The sequence below is a fragment of the Trachypithecus francoisi genome, unplaced genomic scaffold, assembly GCF_009764315.1.
Source record: "Trachypithecus francoisi isolate TF-2019V2 unplaced genomic scaffold, Tfra_2.0 Lachesis_group7, whole genome shotgun sequence".
NCBI classification, from domain to species: domain Eukaryota; kingdom Metazoa; phylum Chordata; class Mammalia; order Primates; family Cercopithecidae; genus Trachypithecus; species Trachypithecus francoisi.
The window spans coordinates 59,299,442-59,317,744 of NW_022681472.1; the positions used below are offsets into that span (position 1 = coordinate 59,299,442).

General features: G+C 38.1%; 1 protein-coding gene and 1 long non-coding RNA gene across 4 annotated transcripts in view; one reads left to right on the top strand and one right to left on the bottom strand.

Annotated features, from left to right (window-relative positions):
• The window catches only part of LOC117078858, a 130,008-nt gene that overhangs the window by 81,393 nt on the left and 30,312 nt on the right, over positions 1–18,303 (bottom strand). The window lies entirely within an intron of this gene.
• FZD6 (frizzled class receptor 6) overlaps positions 6,503–18,303 on the top strand; it is a 36,077-nt gene continuing 24,276 nt past the window's right edge. The window contains exons 1-2 of one of the 3 annotated variants that reach the window (XM_033202362.1): positions 6,503–7,062; positions 8,059–8,387. In XM_033202362.1, the coding sequence (XP_033058253.1) occupies positions 8,211–8,387 (177 nt within the window). In that variant the 5' untranslated portion in view covers positions 6,503–7,062; positions 8,059–8,210. Of the gene's footprint in view, positions 7,063–8,058; positions 8,388–18,303 lie in introns of those variants that run through there. The other 2 variants (XM_033202363.1, XM_033202364.1) reach the window with 2 other exon arrangements.

The following is an 18,303-nucleotide window of genomic DNA, read 5'->3' on the forward strand; positions in this document are numbered from 1 at the left end:
GAACAGTCAGAACATACTCAACATTTTTCAAATAAGTTCGCCATCTTCTACGGGCATGGTTCACAATGCTCCCAAACAATTAAATAGTAATATCAAAGATCACTGATCACAGATCACCATAACAGATATAACAAAAATAAAAAAGTTTGAAATATTTTAAGAATTAAAAAATGTGACACAGAGATGTGAACTGAGCACAGATCACTGGGAAAATGGCACCAATGACTTGCTCCATGCAGGGTTTCCAGAAATCTTCTGTTTGTAAAAAGCACAGTATCTATGAACCACAATAAAGCAAAGTGCAATGAAATGAGGTGTTCCTCCACTAATTTACATTCCCACCAGTAGTGTGCCAAGTTTCCCTCTTGTCCATACTCTTGCCAATATTTATCTCATCATGTTGATAATAGCCAACCTAAGAGGTATAAGATGTATCTCATTGTGGTTTTGATTTGCATTTCCCTGATGATTAGTGATGTTGAGCATCTTCTCATACACTTATTAGCTATTTGAATGTTTTATTTGGTAAAACATCTATTCAGGTCTTTTGCCTATTTTTAGTTATTTGTTCTTTGGTTGGTTTGATTTTGGTTTTTTTGTTTGTTTGTTTGTTTTGTATTTTTTGCTATTAAGTTGTATGGATTCCTTATATATTTTAGATATTAACTCCTTATCAGATATGTAGTTGCCAAATACTTTTTCCCAGTCCATAGGATTGCCTTTCCATTCTATTGATTATTTCCTTTGCTGTGCAGAAACTTTTTAGTTTGATGTAGTTCTACTTAGGAAATTTTGCTTTTGTTGCCTGTGCTTTTGATGTCATATCAAAAAAAAAAATTATTGCCAAAACCAATGTCAAGGAGCTGTTCCTTTATGTTTTCTTCTAGGAGTTTTACAGTGTTGGCTCTTACATTTAGGTCTTTAATCCATTTCAAGTTAATTTTTTTTTACATTGTATAAGAACAGGGCCCACTTTCATTTTTTGGCATGTGGATATCTAGTTTTTTCAACATCATTCATTGAAGAAACTATCTTTTCCCCATTGTACATTCTTGGTGCCCTTGTCAAAGATTAGCTGATTGTATTATACATAGGCTTATTTCTGGGCTCTCTCTACTGTTCCATTGGTCTGTTTTTATACCAGCATCATACTGGTTTGATTACTGTAGCTTTGTAATACAGTTTGAAATCAGACAGTGTGATGCTTCTAGTTTTGTTACTCTTTCTCAAGATTGCTTTCACTATCCAGGGTCTTTTGTGGTTCTGTATGACTTCTAGGATTATTTTTTCTGTTTCTTTGAAAAATGCCATTGAAATTTTGATATAAATTGCATCAAATCTATAGATTGCTTTGGGTACTATGGACATTTTAACAATATTAATTATTCTAATCCATTTGTTTTTAATGTAATTTTTAAAATCAGAGTTATTAGCAGCCCATGATCCATAATTGGTATAAAGTTGGTTCTGTACATCAAATAAAATTAATTTAGTTATTATCTAAATTACTAAATTGGGGCAAGAAGCCCTTTTCTAGATGCTACAAGCTTTAAAAAAGGAAAATACTATTTCTAATATTCGACTTAACCTGGCTGCTTTGGTTAAAAAAAAAAGGATAACATATTAAATATTTAAAATGACCAGATGGTAGGTTTGAATCCACTAAAAACAAACTCAGCAGGGCAAACTCACAGGCACAAAATGTAACTCAAAGCATTAGTAGAGCTGAAGCTGTTTTTCTTTAGCATTATGAATCTCTTTATTTGCAATGACTATACCAGAGCTCTAAAGAGGCAGTCTTATACATCAAACTGTCATTAAAATATGTGGCTCTTTCCTGCAGTGTCATGTTACTACTGCACTGAAAATTTTATTTTTCCAGTAATACCGGAGGTAGTAATTAGAAGTTCTATTATTTCTGGCCAACCATAATAGATACAACCATAATGGACACAACCCAAAGGTTAATTGCTGTGTTACAAACACTGCAGCAATTAGCTTTTAGAGTAGGGAGTGACAGGGAATGTATTTCAAGTGAAAATTAGTTTTTAAATAGAAACCATCCTCTACGTCGTATGCATAGACTTCCCTAAATTAAGTCAGTGCATGATCAAATTCACAATGCTACTTGGAGGGAGTGAAGCCATGGTAGAGCTTTTAAGGGTTAGGGAAAGAAGTATTTGGGAGAGAACTTCATGAGGGAAGGGGTTCATACCACTGGAAGTTCTAACTGCTTCCTCCCAAGCCCCTTTATGCTTCTGTACTCTTCTATGCCTCTGCTCAACCTAGCCTCCTCCAGCTGGGGTCCCTCTACAGCTATTTGTTCCTCAAACTACTAATGTCTCAGCATGAGGTTAGTGGCCACAAGCAGACCTATCCCCTAGTATGTGTATAGGGACCAGGCAGGAGTACAAGGGAAGATACCATGCTATATGTCTACATAGCTAAAACTCATATATCAAACTAACAAACTGCTATTTGAAATACGTTCTATCCTCCTACTTTGAAAAAACGTACCTTTATAAAGACAGAAATGTTTTTAATGTGTAAAGCTATGTTTTAATGAGTAGGCAAAATATCAAAAATAGATCAATTCAATTATTATTGCATGTGTTTGCATAGTCTGGTTATAGGCTGGAGATGTTCGGGTAAGTAATTAAATAAAAATTTACACGGTTTATAAATTACATATTTACCCCTGTGATATTTACTTTCTTCTCTTCATTTTAGTAAAATCCCTTAATTATATTGTCATAATCAAAATTTTCATAGTATTCTATGAATACTAATGCCAAATTACATAATTTTCCTGAATTATTGCAGCTCTTGGGATTTTCAACTTGATTTTAACTTGGAGATACTTTGCTCTGTTATGGCAGTAGCAACTGGAATTATCAATAAAATTCTTAAAGTCATACCTATTTTTTAAAATGAGATATTAAGGTTTGTAGTGTGGCATGTAAGGAGCTTAGCTGTTACTCCATCCTAACAAAAAGTAGAAAGTTGAATAAACTGAAAATCAACAACTCTTCCTAGATCTAGCAGAGAAGTGGGGACACAGAGCAAGCTGCTGCCTCCAAAGTTGGAGAGACAAACAGGCAGATACAGAGAATCATAATTTATTAGAGCAGCAACCCACCAGCAGAAACCTCCAGGGGCAGGAGTACAGGGTAAGAAGACCAGAACTGTAATTGATGAATTGCTAGAGGCTCACTGTGGTCAAGACTAAGAGTTTAAAACTCCAGGGGGTTAGCCGGGCACGGTGGCTCACATCTGTAATCCCAGCACTTTGGGAAGCCTAGGCAGGCAGATCGCGAGGTTAGGAGATTGAGACTATCCTGACCAGTATGGGGAAACTCTGTCTCTACTAAAAATACAAAAATTAGCTGGGCATGGTGGTGTGCACCTATAATCCCAGCTACTTGGGAGGCTGAGGAAGGAGAATCGTTTGAACCTGGGAGGCGGAGGTTGCAGTGAGTCAAGATCATACTACTGCACTCCAGCCTGGCAACAGAGCGAGACTCACACACACACACACACACACACACACACACACATACACAAAAGGGGCAGGGAGCTAGTCTTTGGAGGGCACACCCACACTGTCATAAGTTTTACTTCCAGGAGTTCTTCCAGGTTCTCTCAGTGAAAATCAAAGAAAAATCACCTCCTACATCCAACAGGGAAAGGTTAAAAGTAACCATTTTGAAATATGTCAAAATATTCTGCTCTTTTTAACAAGGCCTGTCCTCAAGAGAAACTACTTTACCAGAGCCTAACCTATTAGTTTTAGCAGAGTCTAACCAAGCTGGTAGATGGCAAATACCCAGCCCCCTCTAGACATCCTGTCCCACCCAAGAAGGGGGATAAAAACTAGGAAGCACTTGTGAAGTTCCCAGCCTAGGGACACAGGCTCACTAAGACTGAGACCTAATCATAGGTCTATAGAATGCTTCCCCTCCTCCCACATCTTAACACCACATCACTAAAGCCCATTTACTCCAGTGCCTTTCACCCAGTACATCATGTCCAGCTTTCAACTAAAAATTACAAGGCACACTATAGAGCAAAAAACACAGTTTGAAGAGACAAAGCAATCATCAGAACTAGACTCACATATGGCAGAGATATTGGAATTATCAGACCAGGAACTTCAAATAACTGATTAATATATTAAGGGCTGTAAAGGTAAATGTAGACAACTTGAAAGAACAGATGGTTAATGTAAGCAGAAATGAAATTTTTAAGGAAGAATAAATAAGAATTGCTAGAGATATAAAGTTCTATAACAGAAATGAAGAATGCCTTTGATGGATTCATTAATAGATTGGACATGGTTGAGAAAAGAATCTCTGAGCTTGAGGATACATCAACGGAAACTTCCAAAATTGAAAAATAAAGAGAAAAAAAGACTTAAAGAAACAATATCCAAGAACTGTGAAACAACTACAAAAATATAACATGTGTGTAACAGGAATACCAGAAGGAGAAGAAATAGAGAAAGGAACAGAAGAAATATTTGAAGCAACAGTGACTGAAAATTTCCCCAAATTAATGTCAGTCACCAACAATGTTAGACCAACTCTCTAAAATCTCTTCCAGAAGATAGAAACAGAGGGAATACTTTCTAGCAGCATTGCCCTAATACCAAAACCAAACAAAAACAATACTAGCAAAGAAAACTATAAACCAATATATCTCTAGAACAAAGATGTAAAAATCCTCAACAAAACATTAGCTAGTAGAATCCAGCAATGCATAAAAAGAATTGTACAGCATAACCAAGATTTATTCCAGGTATGAAAGGCTGGTCCAATATTTGAAAATTCATTCATGTAATCTACCATATGAATAGACTAAAGAAGAAAAATCACATGATCACATCAATAGATGCAGAAAATGCATTTGACAAAATCCAACACATTTTCATGATAAAAACTTTCAGCAAACTAGGGGCAGAATGGGGAACTTCCTCCCTTGCTAAAGAACATCTACAAAAACCCTAACGTAACATCATACTTAATGATGTGGAACTTACCTATAGAGGAATAAAAATAAAGAATGACATCCAACTTCTCAGAAACCATGTAGACAAGAAGAGAGGTGGAGTAAAACTGCTGAGAGAAAAAAACTACTAACCTATAATTCTGTACCTTGCAAAATTAGCCTTCAAAAGTAAAAGTCTGTTTCTTCTACTTTTGGTCACCACTGTCCCCTAGCATCAGCCCAGAGGAACAATGCAAAGAGAAAGAGAAGGAAAATGAGGAAAACTGTCAGATAGTTCCATATTTACAGATGAAGAAACTAAAGAGGATCTGAATAATTTGCTCAAGTTCACACAGCAAGTGCTGGAGCTAGGTTTTGAACCCAGGGGTTTTCAGCTCCAAAGTTTGTGTTCTTAATCTCATACCATTGGGATGAAATTTGTACAGTGAAAGACAAGCAACGATACAGATGATTGCCTAAGTGTTCCAAATCCATCCTGACAAAAAAAATTAATAATTCCAGTTAATCACTGCTCACTATATAATTAAATACAATTAAAAATAAAACAATCTTTATTTCTGTATAAATCAACTTACTACAATTTTTCCTTCCAAATCGTGGAACAAGTATTCATTTGAATTACAAAAGTATCGTTTTCAAATGATACTTTAAAAGTGTCGTTTGTAAATGATACTTTAAAAAGTATCGTTTTTAAATGATACTTTAAAAAGTATCGTTTTTAAATGATACTTTTAGTGATACCTCACTGCCTGGTAATTACTACTTTTAGCGATACTTCACTGCCTAGTAGTCACTAGAGCCTGATCACAAAAAGATTCATTAAGTTCGTAGAAATTGGAGAGAAAGAGTCTTCCGATGTAGAAACTTAGAAATTTAGGGGGAAATATTCTTCCTACATAGAAATTTACTCTGCAATACATCAACTATCCAGCTCTTAATGATGTTAATATTTCTTCATCACTATCTGTCTCCCAACATCAGTCTTAAGCTTTTGATAAAACTGGGGAGGAATTCCCCTTTCCAAATTCAAGCCTTTTCCCCACAGATTTCAAAACCCTTACTCTGGTTGTTCAGTGTTGTCCTTCTAGGTATGGAAATATGACATTCCTTTTCTGCAACAGGATGATTTATCTGACAAGAATAGCCTCCATTTACAAGTTACTTTGCATTTTTCAAAGTACTTCTACAAGTTCCTTTGCTTCTCATACAATTCTGTTTCATAGGAGGGTCTTACAGGATAGGTGTAAACACAACGAACTTGGCACTATTTGTCTTACAGCCAGGGCTCAATTAACGTTAACCATCACTACAACGATTGTCATTCCCATATTGTGAGGAAACTATGTCCCTGAAAGATTAGGGTAATTTATCTAATATCTTTGACAGGGTTGGTACCCCAAACTAGGTTGATTTCTACAGCAGTTAACTTCCTATTAGGATTTGAATCAATAAAACTGTAGGACCCGCCAGGGCTGGAATCCCACTGCTACCTGAGCATCCAGTTGGTGACCAGACTCCCCGAATTAATAAAAGGATTTGTTGTTGTTGTTTTTATATAGCAGTTGTCCAGGAAGTATCTCCTTTCGAACTCAAGTCACTGGGCAACTGACTTTACAGAGCAAATTGGCCCCGTTTAAGGATTCTTGGCTCCTGAAATCCGCAAGGAAGTGGGTTCTTTTAGAGGGAGCGCCAAGAGCTTCAAAAAATCCTTCTAAAGTGAACCCCTCCGGACCCAGATAGCGAGATGGGGCTCAGCCTTGTGCCTCGGCGGCCGTAACAGACGGCAAGGTGGAGGGGGCTTCCCGGGCCCACAGCTGGACCTCGGCACCCCAAGCCCGTTCACCGGGGCCGGGTCCTGGCGGGCCGCGGAGTCAGGCCGGGCGGCACAGCTCAGGCGGTGCCCGGGCGCAGGGCCAGTCCCACCGCCGCCGCCGCCGCGAGCCCGGACCTGCCCGCCCGACCTGGCGGCGCAGTCTCGCGGGATCGCTCAGCTCTCGCTCCCCGTGCGGCTCTCCAGGCAGCTCCAGTCCCGGACGCTCCCCGAAGCCGTCTCAGGTCGCTGGGGGGACGGTGGGCTAGCCGGGGAAGGCAAGGGAGAGCGGCCTTCGACCGCTGCCCGAGGACTGGGCAGGGGCCGGGCGGGTGCCAGGGGAAGCTGGGCGGGCCGCGAGGGGCCGCGGCTGGATGAGGCGCGCCGGGAGCCACAGGTGCTGGGGAGGCGGTGGCGGGACGGCCCGCACCCGAGTTTCCTCGGAAACGGGAGCCGGCTCTGAAAGGCTGGCTGTGCCGGGGCCCCGCGGCACCGCGCAGGCCAAGAACGCGCTGTCTGGCTCTAGGCCTGGGGCAGGTGCCCGGGAGTGGGGCGTTGGCAGACCGGCCATCAGTGTGTGTTGGGGCGCGGGTAATTCGTAATCCGGGGCCCACAGCCTTCCTCCCCCAGGGGACTGCCTTCGCCCTTCCCGCGGGACGGATTTGCGCACTTTCCTTTCGACGGCAGCGCTACACCCTCCTAGCCAGTGAGAACTGCAATGTTGCTCCTCCGCTGGAGGAATCCTAAAAGTCTCCCTCTAGTTGGCCTTTTGAAAAACGAGAAAACTCTAAGACTGCCACAAAAATTGACTCTTTAGAGTCTTGTACAAGTTTAAGAACTCTTTGGGTCTTAAGGAATTTTTTCCCAGGGCCTTAGTTTTCTTGTACTTAATAAGCCTTCCAACAGGGGCTCTTAGATTGTATGCTTATATTAATCCTTTATGATTTACTCCGAATCACCAGCGTTCCTTTTTTCCTCCATCTTACTCTTGCCATTCCCCCTTTTAACCCTGTGTTCCATACAGCAGCAACCTCCTAGCATCGGTTTCCTAGAGGTACAGCTTCCTTAGCAAATGATATATTCCATGCTAAGGCAGGTGAAAGAGTATCTCGCTAGGACAGAATTTTCCGTTGTTTTTCCAGTGTTTGTTACCTGGGATGAAAATCTTAACTCTGCACTTTGACTCCACATTTGAGTTTATGACAAATGTTGCTAATATACCCTCTTGTTTGTTTTTACAGTAATCGACCCAGGACTCATTTTCAGGAAAACCTGAAAATGAGTAAAATCGTGAAATGAGGAATTTGAATATTTTATCTTTGGATGGGGATCTTCTGAGGATGCAAAGAGTGATTCATCCAAGCTATGTGGTAAAATCAGGAATTTGAAGAAAATGGAAACGTTTACATTTTTGTTGACGTGTATTTTTCTACCCCTCATAAGAGGGCACAGTCTCTTCACCTGTGAACCAATTACTGTTCCCAGATGTATGAAAATGGCCTACAACATGACATTTTTCCCTAATCTGATGGGTCATTATGACCAGAGTATTGCCGCCGTGGAAATGGAGGTGAGTAGTGCTTCATACCTTTATTGAAAAGTAGTTTATGCTCTGTTCTAGAAACTAGTAATGTGACTTATTTTTAAACACAGCCGATTTCTTCAAGTTGTGTACAAGTCGTGTTTTGAAAAGCCCTTTTGAAAATTAAATCCCTCTACTGACTTATGTTTTATGTACATTTGCGGCCCGGTTTGGTAGACTCGTTTAAATAGGGTTCATTTTATATAATGAAGTATGGTGACAAATGATTTCTAAATGCCTTGTACCTGGAAAATATTTTGCTTTCCTGAATCAAGTATGATAGTTCCTCTAAATGCGAATTCTGAATATTTTTCTAATTCAGTGAACATGTAATACTTATTGCCTGGACTAAAAGTGAAGAAATCTACATGTTTTTATAAGTAGTTGTAATATTCACTTGGTACAGTTTTTCTGAAATAAATAAATTATCAGAATATTTTGTTGCTGTAGACTGTATTTTAAGGTTATCACAAAGACTCTGAAAAGTGACTTTGTTTTCTAAGCATAGCACATAATATGTTCTTTATAAGATACTTGTTAAAAGAAACCACTTGAGAGGAGTACAGTGACACTAAAGATTGCCTTAGGTGCCTTAGTTACCTGTCTCTGGTTTAGAGATATGCAAATTACTAGGGAGTGTGGGAAGAAAACTACCTGTACAGACAGGAACCTGCCTTCCCATGCAGATTTGTTAGGTTAAGTCTCCTGAAGGGAACTGGACACTTGTATTGTTTTTGTAGTTTTTCTCCAGAAAAACTGAGAATAGTAAAGGCTTTTTTCCCTCAGATTGTTGCTAAGAGAGGAAATCCCTACAAATTTAATATATATACTATTTTTAAAATTGATTAGATTTGATTTTGCAGCTTTGATAGTTTTCTATTGTTGTTCAATTGAATAGTCGTCTGACTGCCTCATTGTGGACTCATGTCTGGAATAGGAAAGCTTATAAATACTAAGTGGATGTTATTTAAAAGGATAATACAGATTGTATTATTGTTATCTTTCAGTGTTTTTTTTCAAACTGATGCAAGATGTCCTTTTGAACACTGAACAAATGATGCACTGAGACTTTCATTAATCAGAACCATTTTGATGGTTCAGTCTGATTCAATATAAAGTGTATAAAGTATATAGTGAGAACACTGTGAAACAATAATTACTTCATTCATTCACTTTTTCTCTGATGATGTTTTGTAGTGTTCATGTTTTGATAGTGTTCCTAAATTTTTTTAAATTTTTAAAAATTTTTTAAATCTGATTTCCTTTGTATGTGGTAACTACATACATTTTAAGGTTTTTGTTTTTTCTTTTAGAGATGGGGTCTCACTATGTTGCCCAGGCTGGTCTTGTACTCCTAGGCTCAAGTGATCCGTCCTGCCTCAGCATCCCAAAGTGCTAAGATTACAGGCGTGAGCCACTGCACCTGGGCGACCATTTTAAATTTGAATGCTAGCAGTGACCTTATAAATTGATATCATCTAGACTCAAGAGAGCTACATCCCTGCTATTAAATGCCTATAATTATAAGATAGTAGCAACTAGCTTTGTTCTACACATGTAGAACCAATTGTTTTTTACTTTCAAAAAAAAAAAAAAGTTACTTTTTAATTTACCTAGCTTCTTTCCCAAGTAGTTTTGTGCCTGGATATTATCAAGAAGGCTTTTGGTTCTTACCTCTTTTATGTGATTGCTAACACTACCAATCTCTTCATTATATAATTCTCCACATGTAAGTAACTTTTCTCATAGCCTTTGCTAATGAAGTTTTTTGTTTGTTTGTTTGTTTGTTTGTTTTTTGCTATAAATCATACTTCAGTAAGTTTAAGGATACACAAGAAGAAGGCCCTCAAGCAGTCACAATACCAGCGTTAACCTAAGTCTACAGAAGAAAGGAAAGAGAAATGAAAAGGCAAAAATATTGTCAACCTGGGTCAGGCTTTTAATCCCTATATGTAATTTTTTAGTCTATACTGTTGTGTTTTTCCTACCACCCCATTCCTATTTTTCCTTATACAATAGTATTCTCTTTTAGTTCCTGTATTTGAATGTCCAAAATCCTATAATTTGAGAGTTGTAAGTGACCCTAAAGATCATACAGAGCTTCTTAGCCTTTTTTGTGCCATTAACCCCTTCTCAGAATAAGTTTTAATATTTAAATAAATAAAATGGGTAGGATTACAACGAAAACAAATTATATTGAAATATACTTATAGCTCAGGTAAAGAACCCCTGAACCCTTCATTATACAGATAAAGAAACTGAAACCCAGAAAAGTTATGATTTGTCCAAGGTTCAGGCACTCCAATCTGGTAGTCTTCTCTGTCTACATGGACCATAATGTCATCTTTAACTGTTTTTTTTTTAAGGCCCTTGTCCTTATTGGATAAACAAGATAATATTTCTTATGCTTTAGAATGCAATGTATAAATTTCACACTTTGCTACTTCTCTGCAAACTTCATTTAGATAAAAATTAAACTGGGTGATTGTTTTACCTGTTTAGCTCTTTTTCCTTCTTACAAGTGCCTTGAATACAAAGTCTTATTAGACCAAAAATAAAATCTCTGTGTCACACACCTGTAGTCCCATCTACTCTGGAGGCTGAGGTGGGAGGATCACTTAAGCTCAAGAGTTGGAGGCTGCAGTGAGCTATGATCGTTCCATTGCACTCCAGTCTGGGCAACAGAGTGAGACCTCAACTCACCAAAACAAAATGAAAACAATAACAACAAAAACAAAGCAAAAGTTAACTCCCTAATCTTCAGTCTCTCTAGTGGTGCCACAGTGATTTTACTATAATTCAAATTTGTGCAGTCCACTTTAGGGTTAAAATCCTTCATCATTTTCCCTAAGGCTGGGGAAATAAAGACCTGATTCTTGAGCACCCAGGCCCTTCATGTGGGACCCTGGCTTCTTGTCTAGTCTCCCATCTTGTACCATCCCACATTGCACAAACTGCTTTAGCCAACTGACCTGTTTGGAGAATTCAAATCCATATTACTCTCTGTCACCTCTGTATCTTTACACACACTGTATCCTCTGGTGAGCTGTCTGTCTACCTAGCTTTCTTCACCTGCTCAATTCCTCAGGTCTCAGTTAAAGCAATAACTGTTTTTAGTGAACCCTTCTTTCACCTTTCTCCTGAGCATATTTAATCAGCCCACTATACACCCTTACAGTACTTATAACGTACATTTGTTCTTATACTTATCATGCTGTTTTACAGTGATCTACATGTCTCTAGATTGAGAATTTGTTGAAGGTAGGGATGGTGGGTTGGTTTGTTTGTTTGTTTTTCCATTTCTATCCCTAATACTAAGTACAATGCCTCTGAGCATGGTAGAGGCTCCATAGAAGCTAAATAAAGAAAAAGGTAGGATTTTATGTCCCAGTAAGTCAGCAAAGGAAATTTTCCCTCCAAATCTTTACCTTCCACTTCTATCATCCAGAGTGTCCAAATCAAAGACATACTAATATTTTTAGGTGGTTTACATACCATTCTTTTTCATCCTGTCTGAGCCTAGCTCTAATGAAATGTATCAGTTGACATCCTCTGTTTTGTTTCCCACATTAGCTCTACACATACTTATTAGAATTTGTTTAAAGAATCTGATTTTTAACCATTTCTAGTTATTATATGAAGTAAAGGAATTCAACTTTTGATTGGACCGTTGGATTATAAGCTATATGCATCTTTTTTTCCCAAACATTATACTTTAGTCCTTAAGTGTATATTCCAGTTGAGTACTAAAGTATAGCTGCTTGTAAGTTGGCTTTTACTAAAAATGTGTTTTATAGCTTGTCTAAAGATCAGTTTAGGTTATACACCTCCAACCCAATTGCCTTTAGTTTCTGCTGGTTCCTATTGAATTTCCAGGATTCACTGTGTATTAATGTTAGGATGAGGGGCTGAAGAATTGCCTGATGGCTATGGCAGTGAATTGTACTGTTAGCCACCAAGAATCCCGAATAAGTCAAGAGATCTATCTCCTTTTTTGTTCCTAGTTTTCATTTTGTAACAGCTAGCCTGTTCTATAGAATGTAAGCATTTATGGTCATTTTTAATCTGTGATTATATGAGATGGTTTAGAGCAATGGTTCTTAAACTTTAGTTCATAGACCAGCAGCTTGTGAGCTTGTTGGAAATGCAAGTTCAGACTCCTATCCCAACCTACTGAATCATGATCGCTGAAGATGGAGCCCAGCTGTGGTTTCATAAGCTGCCCAGGTGTTTCTTATGAGTGTTAAAGTTCAAGACCCCCTGGTTTAGAAGTTTGGATTGCAGGTTTTTACTGTTAAAGACAAAATTATTTTGGTTTTCCAGACCATACAGTCTCTGTCACAGCTATTCAACTTTGAAATTGTAGCACAGAAGCAGTCACAGACAATATGCCAACAAATGAGTGTAGCTGTGTTTCAATAAAACTTTATTTACAAAAACAGGCAGTGGGCTATGTTTGAACCAGGAGCTACAGTTTGCTGAACCTTGGTTTAAAGTATTTGAAAATGTTTTAAGGATAGTGTAGAATGTAATAAGTGGACATTATGTGCATTCTTATGTTAATACATTACCTGAGTTATATATTACTTACTTTCCGCATAAATTTTTTTAAGTAAAATTTATCACAAACAAAAAGGATCTCACTGGGATATCTTGGTTCTTTAATTTTGTTTTGGAGATTGCTTAAAATGAGGGACTTCAGTTTTTTCCTTATTTTATTATGTGAACCTGAAATCATTTGTATTACAAAGAGTTAATTTACAATTCTGCATAGTAACTGAGCTTTGTAATGAAAAGGATGTACAGTCTAACTCGCCCAAGTGGAAAAACAAATGGCTGCTGCTTTTCCATTGTGTTCCTTTTGTTTCATATCTAGAGCATTGTTTCACAAATTGTGAGATTGAGGTCCCTTGAGAGACTGATTTCATCCCGAAAGAGCTGAGACTGATGTAGGGAAAATGGAAACAAGAATGTTGTATTTTTCTATTTCAATTGCCTTCATTGAGGTCTAGGCAAAAGCCAGGTCACGTATTGTGTTTGGAACAGCAAGTGGTCATTCCCCTTTTAAGCAGTCTAAAGGGAAGTGAGCCAAAAAAAAAAAAACAAAAAACAAAAAACTTTCCTTTCCACCTGTTAATATGTGCTGTTAGAATGTCTCTATTCAGTTAAAAATAAATGGAGAAAAGCTGGATAGACAGACTTTTAAGGAAAATATCTATTTCTGTTGCATAGTGGCTTTTAAGCATTTTTATTTTCCTGCTTTTAGAAGAGTCCAGTCCCTTCCTGCTTTCACCTTTCTTCCATATTCTCTACCCTTGTATGTCCATACACAAAGAAAGAAAATGTTTAGTGAGATTAACCTGTTTGTTTTTCAGAAAAGACTATCTGAAAATAACTGTAGCTATTCTGAAAGTAAGATATTAGTCATATGAAATGAAATAAATACTGAGAAGTGTTCCAAGCCAGTTGCATGTATAATGACTACTGTTGTGTTTTAAAGGTAGAAACCTTCCTTCATGATGTTGCATTGCAGTAGCAGGAAAAGTCCCTTGACTCCTTCTTTTGAATCTGCAGATTAAGGGCAGGACTGTATGTGAAGAGAAAGGATATTTCTCCTGGGAGGCTCTGCTGATAAGCACAAGGTTCCTAGCCCATTCCTTAGTATTCCACGGGAAGACTGGTGTGATTATTTCCTTTCCCCAAGAACGTGGCATGTAAAATGAAACTTTATTACTCTAGGTTATATATTTGTCATGTGTTCGTTCATTCATATTTATTGAATATGTACCTGAATATGTAGCTTTCCCAGAATTGTAGTTTTTCAAGTTCTAAGGTTTATATTAAAAAAAAATTGATTCTAGATCAATTCCTTTGTAGTATCAATCAGTTAATATGTACATTTGTCTAATTTCCAAAGGAAATCTCTTTTGGAGAAATGATTTAAATTTTCTAATGGTCCCTCACAAGAAATAGTTTTAAAATAACTAGTTTTCCATTATGGAAATAATGTAAATTCCTGCTTTTTATTCTCTTGTATTCCAGGCTCCACTTTACATTTTTTAAAGAAGGTGACTTGCCTGAGATTGATCACATTCATGAAAATAAGTAACAAAATTTGCACCACTTTCCTATACAGTAGTCCATTGGCATTCTCAAAGAATTTACTCAAGACTTTTATAACCACTTTAACAGTATTTGCCCAATGAAGTGTAACTGAAAACATTTAAGGGCCCCTTTAGACTTTAGTGAGACTATTGTTTTGCTAAGGTTCATCACTTTTTTTCAACCACATTTTAAATTTCTTTCACTCAGTTTTCATCACCATCACTGTAAATCGACTTTGTTTTTGGTGCCAATTTAGAGCAAGAAATATAACTTTTCTCACTGCATGGGAGTTACTGTGTATGTCACCATGAGTAGAAAGCACAAATCCTGAGCTTAGGATCAGATGCTTTGGAGTCACTTGATCTTGTTCACTGTTGATGTGGCTTGCTTCCATGTACCGGTGGGATTCTGATTCATGCTTCAGAAAAGTGACAAACGTTTATATATCCCATATTTTCAGTACTCAGGGAAGCAAGGCACTGCCAAGATACTGCCACAGGACCACTCTGCTTAGGTTATGCTTTATATATTTTTAAGAAGCCAAACAGTTCCTTCTTTTGATCCCTCTCAATTAAAATTCTAGCCCAGACTTTCCCTTCAGGACCTTACAGTGCCACCTACCCCAGGCCCATATTATGGTTCCTTCCATTATCATATTATTATAGCATCAGGAGCTAGCTGGTCCTTTCCCTGTATATTTCACTGAGACCAGCTGGTATTTATTCATTCAACAAATATTTGAATGCCTAAATAAATAAATATTTGAGGCACTGTTCAGGTACTTGACATACAGTAATGCACGAACAGACCTCACAGAATTTATATTCTGGTGGAGGGAATGTAAAACAACCTATCTGTTTTTGTCATTGTACTTTCAGTTCTACTTTTTGACAACGGCTTATTTTCTTAGATTACTTTTTTGCACTTGTTTACTCATTTCCAAAAAATACTTTGACTTATTTTAATATTATTTTGCCCTGGTCATTTCTTCACTGATTTTTTTTTTTTTAAAGATCAAATTGGCTTTTATTACTGATTCATGAACTGGGCAGTATCCCACCTACAAAATAGAAAGGGGCTCTGCTAAGCTGAGCAAAATGGGAGGGATTTATGGGTAGAAAAAGCTGAAAAAAGCAGAGACAAGGAAGAAAAAGCCAACTGGTCATTTCAAAGTTATTTTCTTTACAGAGTTGAAACAAAGGAGACTTTCTTATGCCAGCTCACATTGACCAGGCCTCTTTAGATTGAATGCTGTGAATCTGTAAATTGTCTGCTTTTTTTAAAAAAAACAAAAACAAAAAAAGATCTGCTTTTAAGTTTGATTTGATCGTGTGGCACCTAGCACAGTGACTCCATTACGGTTTGGTCTGGTCTGTTGGGCCAGTGCAGGAGTTCCTAGTGTGGGAGCTCAGTCCAAAACAATGGTTTCCATTAATTTTTTTTTTTTTATTATACTTTAAGTTCTAGGGTACATGTGCATAACGTGCAGGTTTGTTACATATGTATACTTGTGCCATGTTGGTGTGCTGCACCCATCAACTCGTCAGCACCCCTCAATTCATCATTTATATTAGGTATAACTTCCAATGCAATCCCTCCCCCCTCCCCCCTCCCCATGATAGGCCCCGATGTGTGATGTTCCGCTTCCCGAGTCCAAGTGATCTCATTGTTCAGTTCCCACCTATGAGTGAGAACATGCGGTGTTTGGTTTTCTGTTCTTGTGATAGTTTGCTAGAATGATGGTTTCCAGCTGCATCCATGTCCCTACAAAGGACACAAACTCATCCTTTTTTATGGCTGCATAATATTCCATGGTGTATATGTGCCACATTTTCTTAATCCAGTCTGTCACAGATGGACATTTGGGTTGATTCCAAGTCTGCTATTGTGAATAGTGCCGCAATAAACATACGTGTGCATGTGTCTTTATAGCAGCATGATTTATAATCCTTTGGGTATATACCCAGTAGTGGGATGACTGGGTCATATGGTACATCTAGTTCTAGATCCTTGAGGAATCGCCATACTGTTTTCCATAATGGTTGAACTAGTTTACAATCCCACCAACAGTGTAAAAGTGTTCCTATTTCTCCACATCCTCTCCAGCACCTGTTGTTGCCTGACTTTTTAGTGATTGCCATTCTAACTGGTGTGAGATGGTATCTCATTGTGGTTTTGATTTGCATTTCTCTGATGGCCAGTGATGATGAGCATTTTTTCATGTTTCTGTTGTCTGTATGAATGTCTTCTTTTGAGAAATGTCTGTTCATATCCTTTGCCCACTTTTTGATGGTTTTTTTTTTTCTTGTAAATTTGTTTGAGTTCTTTGTAGATTCTGGATATTAGCCCTTTGTCAGATGAGTAGATTGCAAAAATTTTCTCCCATTCTGTAGGTTGCCTGTTCACTCTGATGGTAGTTTCTTTTGCTGTGCAGAAGCTCTTTAGTTTAATCATATCCCATTTGTCAATTTTTGCTTTTGCTGCCGTTGCTTTTGGTGTTTTAGACATGAAGTCCTTGCCCATGCCTATGTCCTGAATGGTACTACCTAGGTTTTCTTCTAGGGTTTTTATGGTATTAGGTCTAACATTTAAGTCTCTAATCCATCTTGAATTAATTTTCGTATAAGGAATAAGGAAAGGATCCAGTTCTTCACTGATTTTATATAGCTCTTAATTCTTTTAACTCTGAAAAAGGAGCCTCCTTTCCTTGTGTTCTAAGGTTTTTGTTTTTGTTTGTTTGTTTTTGTTTTTATATCCTTTCCACCTTAGTGTACCCAGACTGGTTAAGCAGAAAAGGAATTGATTATAAGAGTAGCAGGTAGCTCATAGAATCAACAGGTGGGCTAGAATTCAAGCTCAGGCTGTAAGGAAACATGCTACAGCTAAGGTGCTGGCACAGGTATGGTCTACTTGGGAACTTATAAGCAGGGGATTTCAATTAGGATGAGTCTTGGATAGAAAGGAGCCAGGATACTTAACCTGACACTAGATAGTTGGTTGATCCTGCTGGGACATGATACCATATTGAGGGCTTAAGATTGGTTACTGCTCTGCTTCTGGCAAATGAACTACTCAGCAATAGCCAGATCACCCCAAGAAGGAGAAGTCTATGCTATTGGATCTGGGCACTCTTCTGCCACCATGACCCTTTTGTTCCTGAGCCTATTAAGCCTATACTGGTATAACTAGAGAAAAGGCTGATTGACATCCACAGAGTAGATTATTTAGTCTACACATTTAAGAGCCTCCTCTGTCTTGGGAACTTTGGGTTTACATTCACATGCAAAAAAAATTTTATTTTTGAGATTATAGGCCCATTTTGGAGAAGTCCCGTCACATACTGCTTTTCTGGACTCCTAATACCAGTTCTCTAGAACTCTTCCAAGCTCTTGTTGCTTGCAAGTCCCTATCTTGTTATACCATTAGCTATAGTCCATGAATCAATGTAACTTCTTACCTGAGACCATCTTTCTACTGATAACATAGACAGGGATTAAAGTTCTGCCTGCTAGGGTCACCTCTGAATGGAGTTATAATCCTACAGTAGCTCACTCTTGGCTGGGGCCAGCTATTGTAAGCCAGGCTGTAATTGTTTCTTCATGAGTCATTTGGTCAGAGGGAACTCTCCTTGAAGCCGTAGGTGTGTTTTAAGGAAAGGATTGTAATATGGCAGAAGCAGGCATTCTGAGAATGTGCTACTTTCCCATATCTTTGAGATCTACCCGGCCACTTGAAGATGGAATGCAACTGGTCTCTGACATCATGAGTTAGTGAGTTCAGTAACACTCAGTTCATGAGA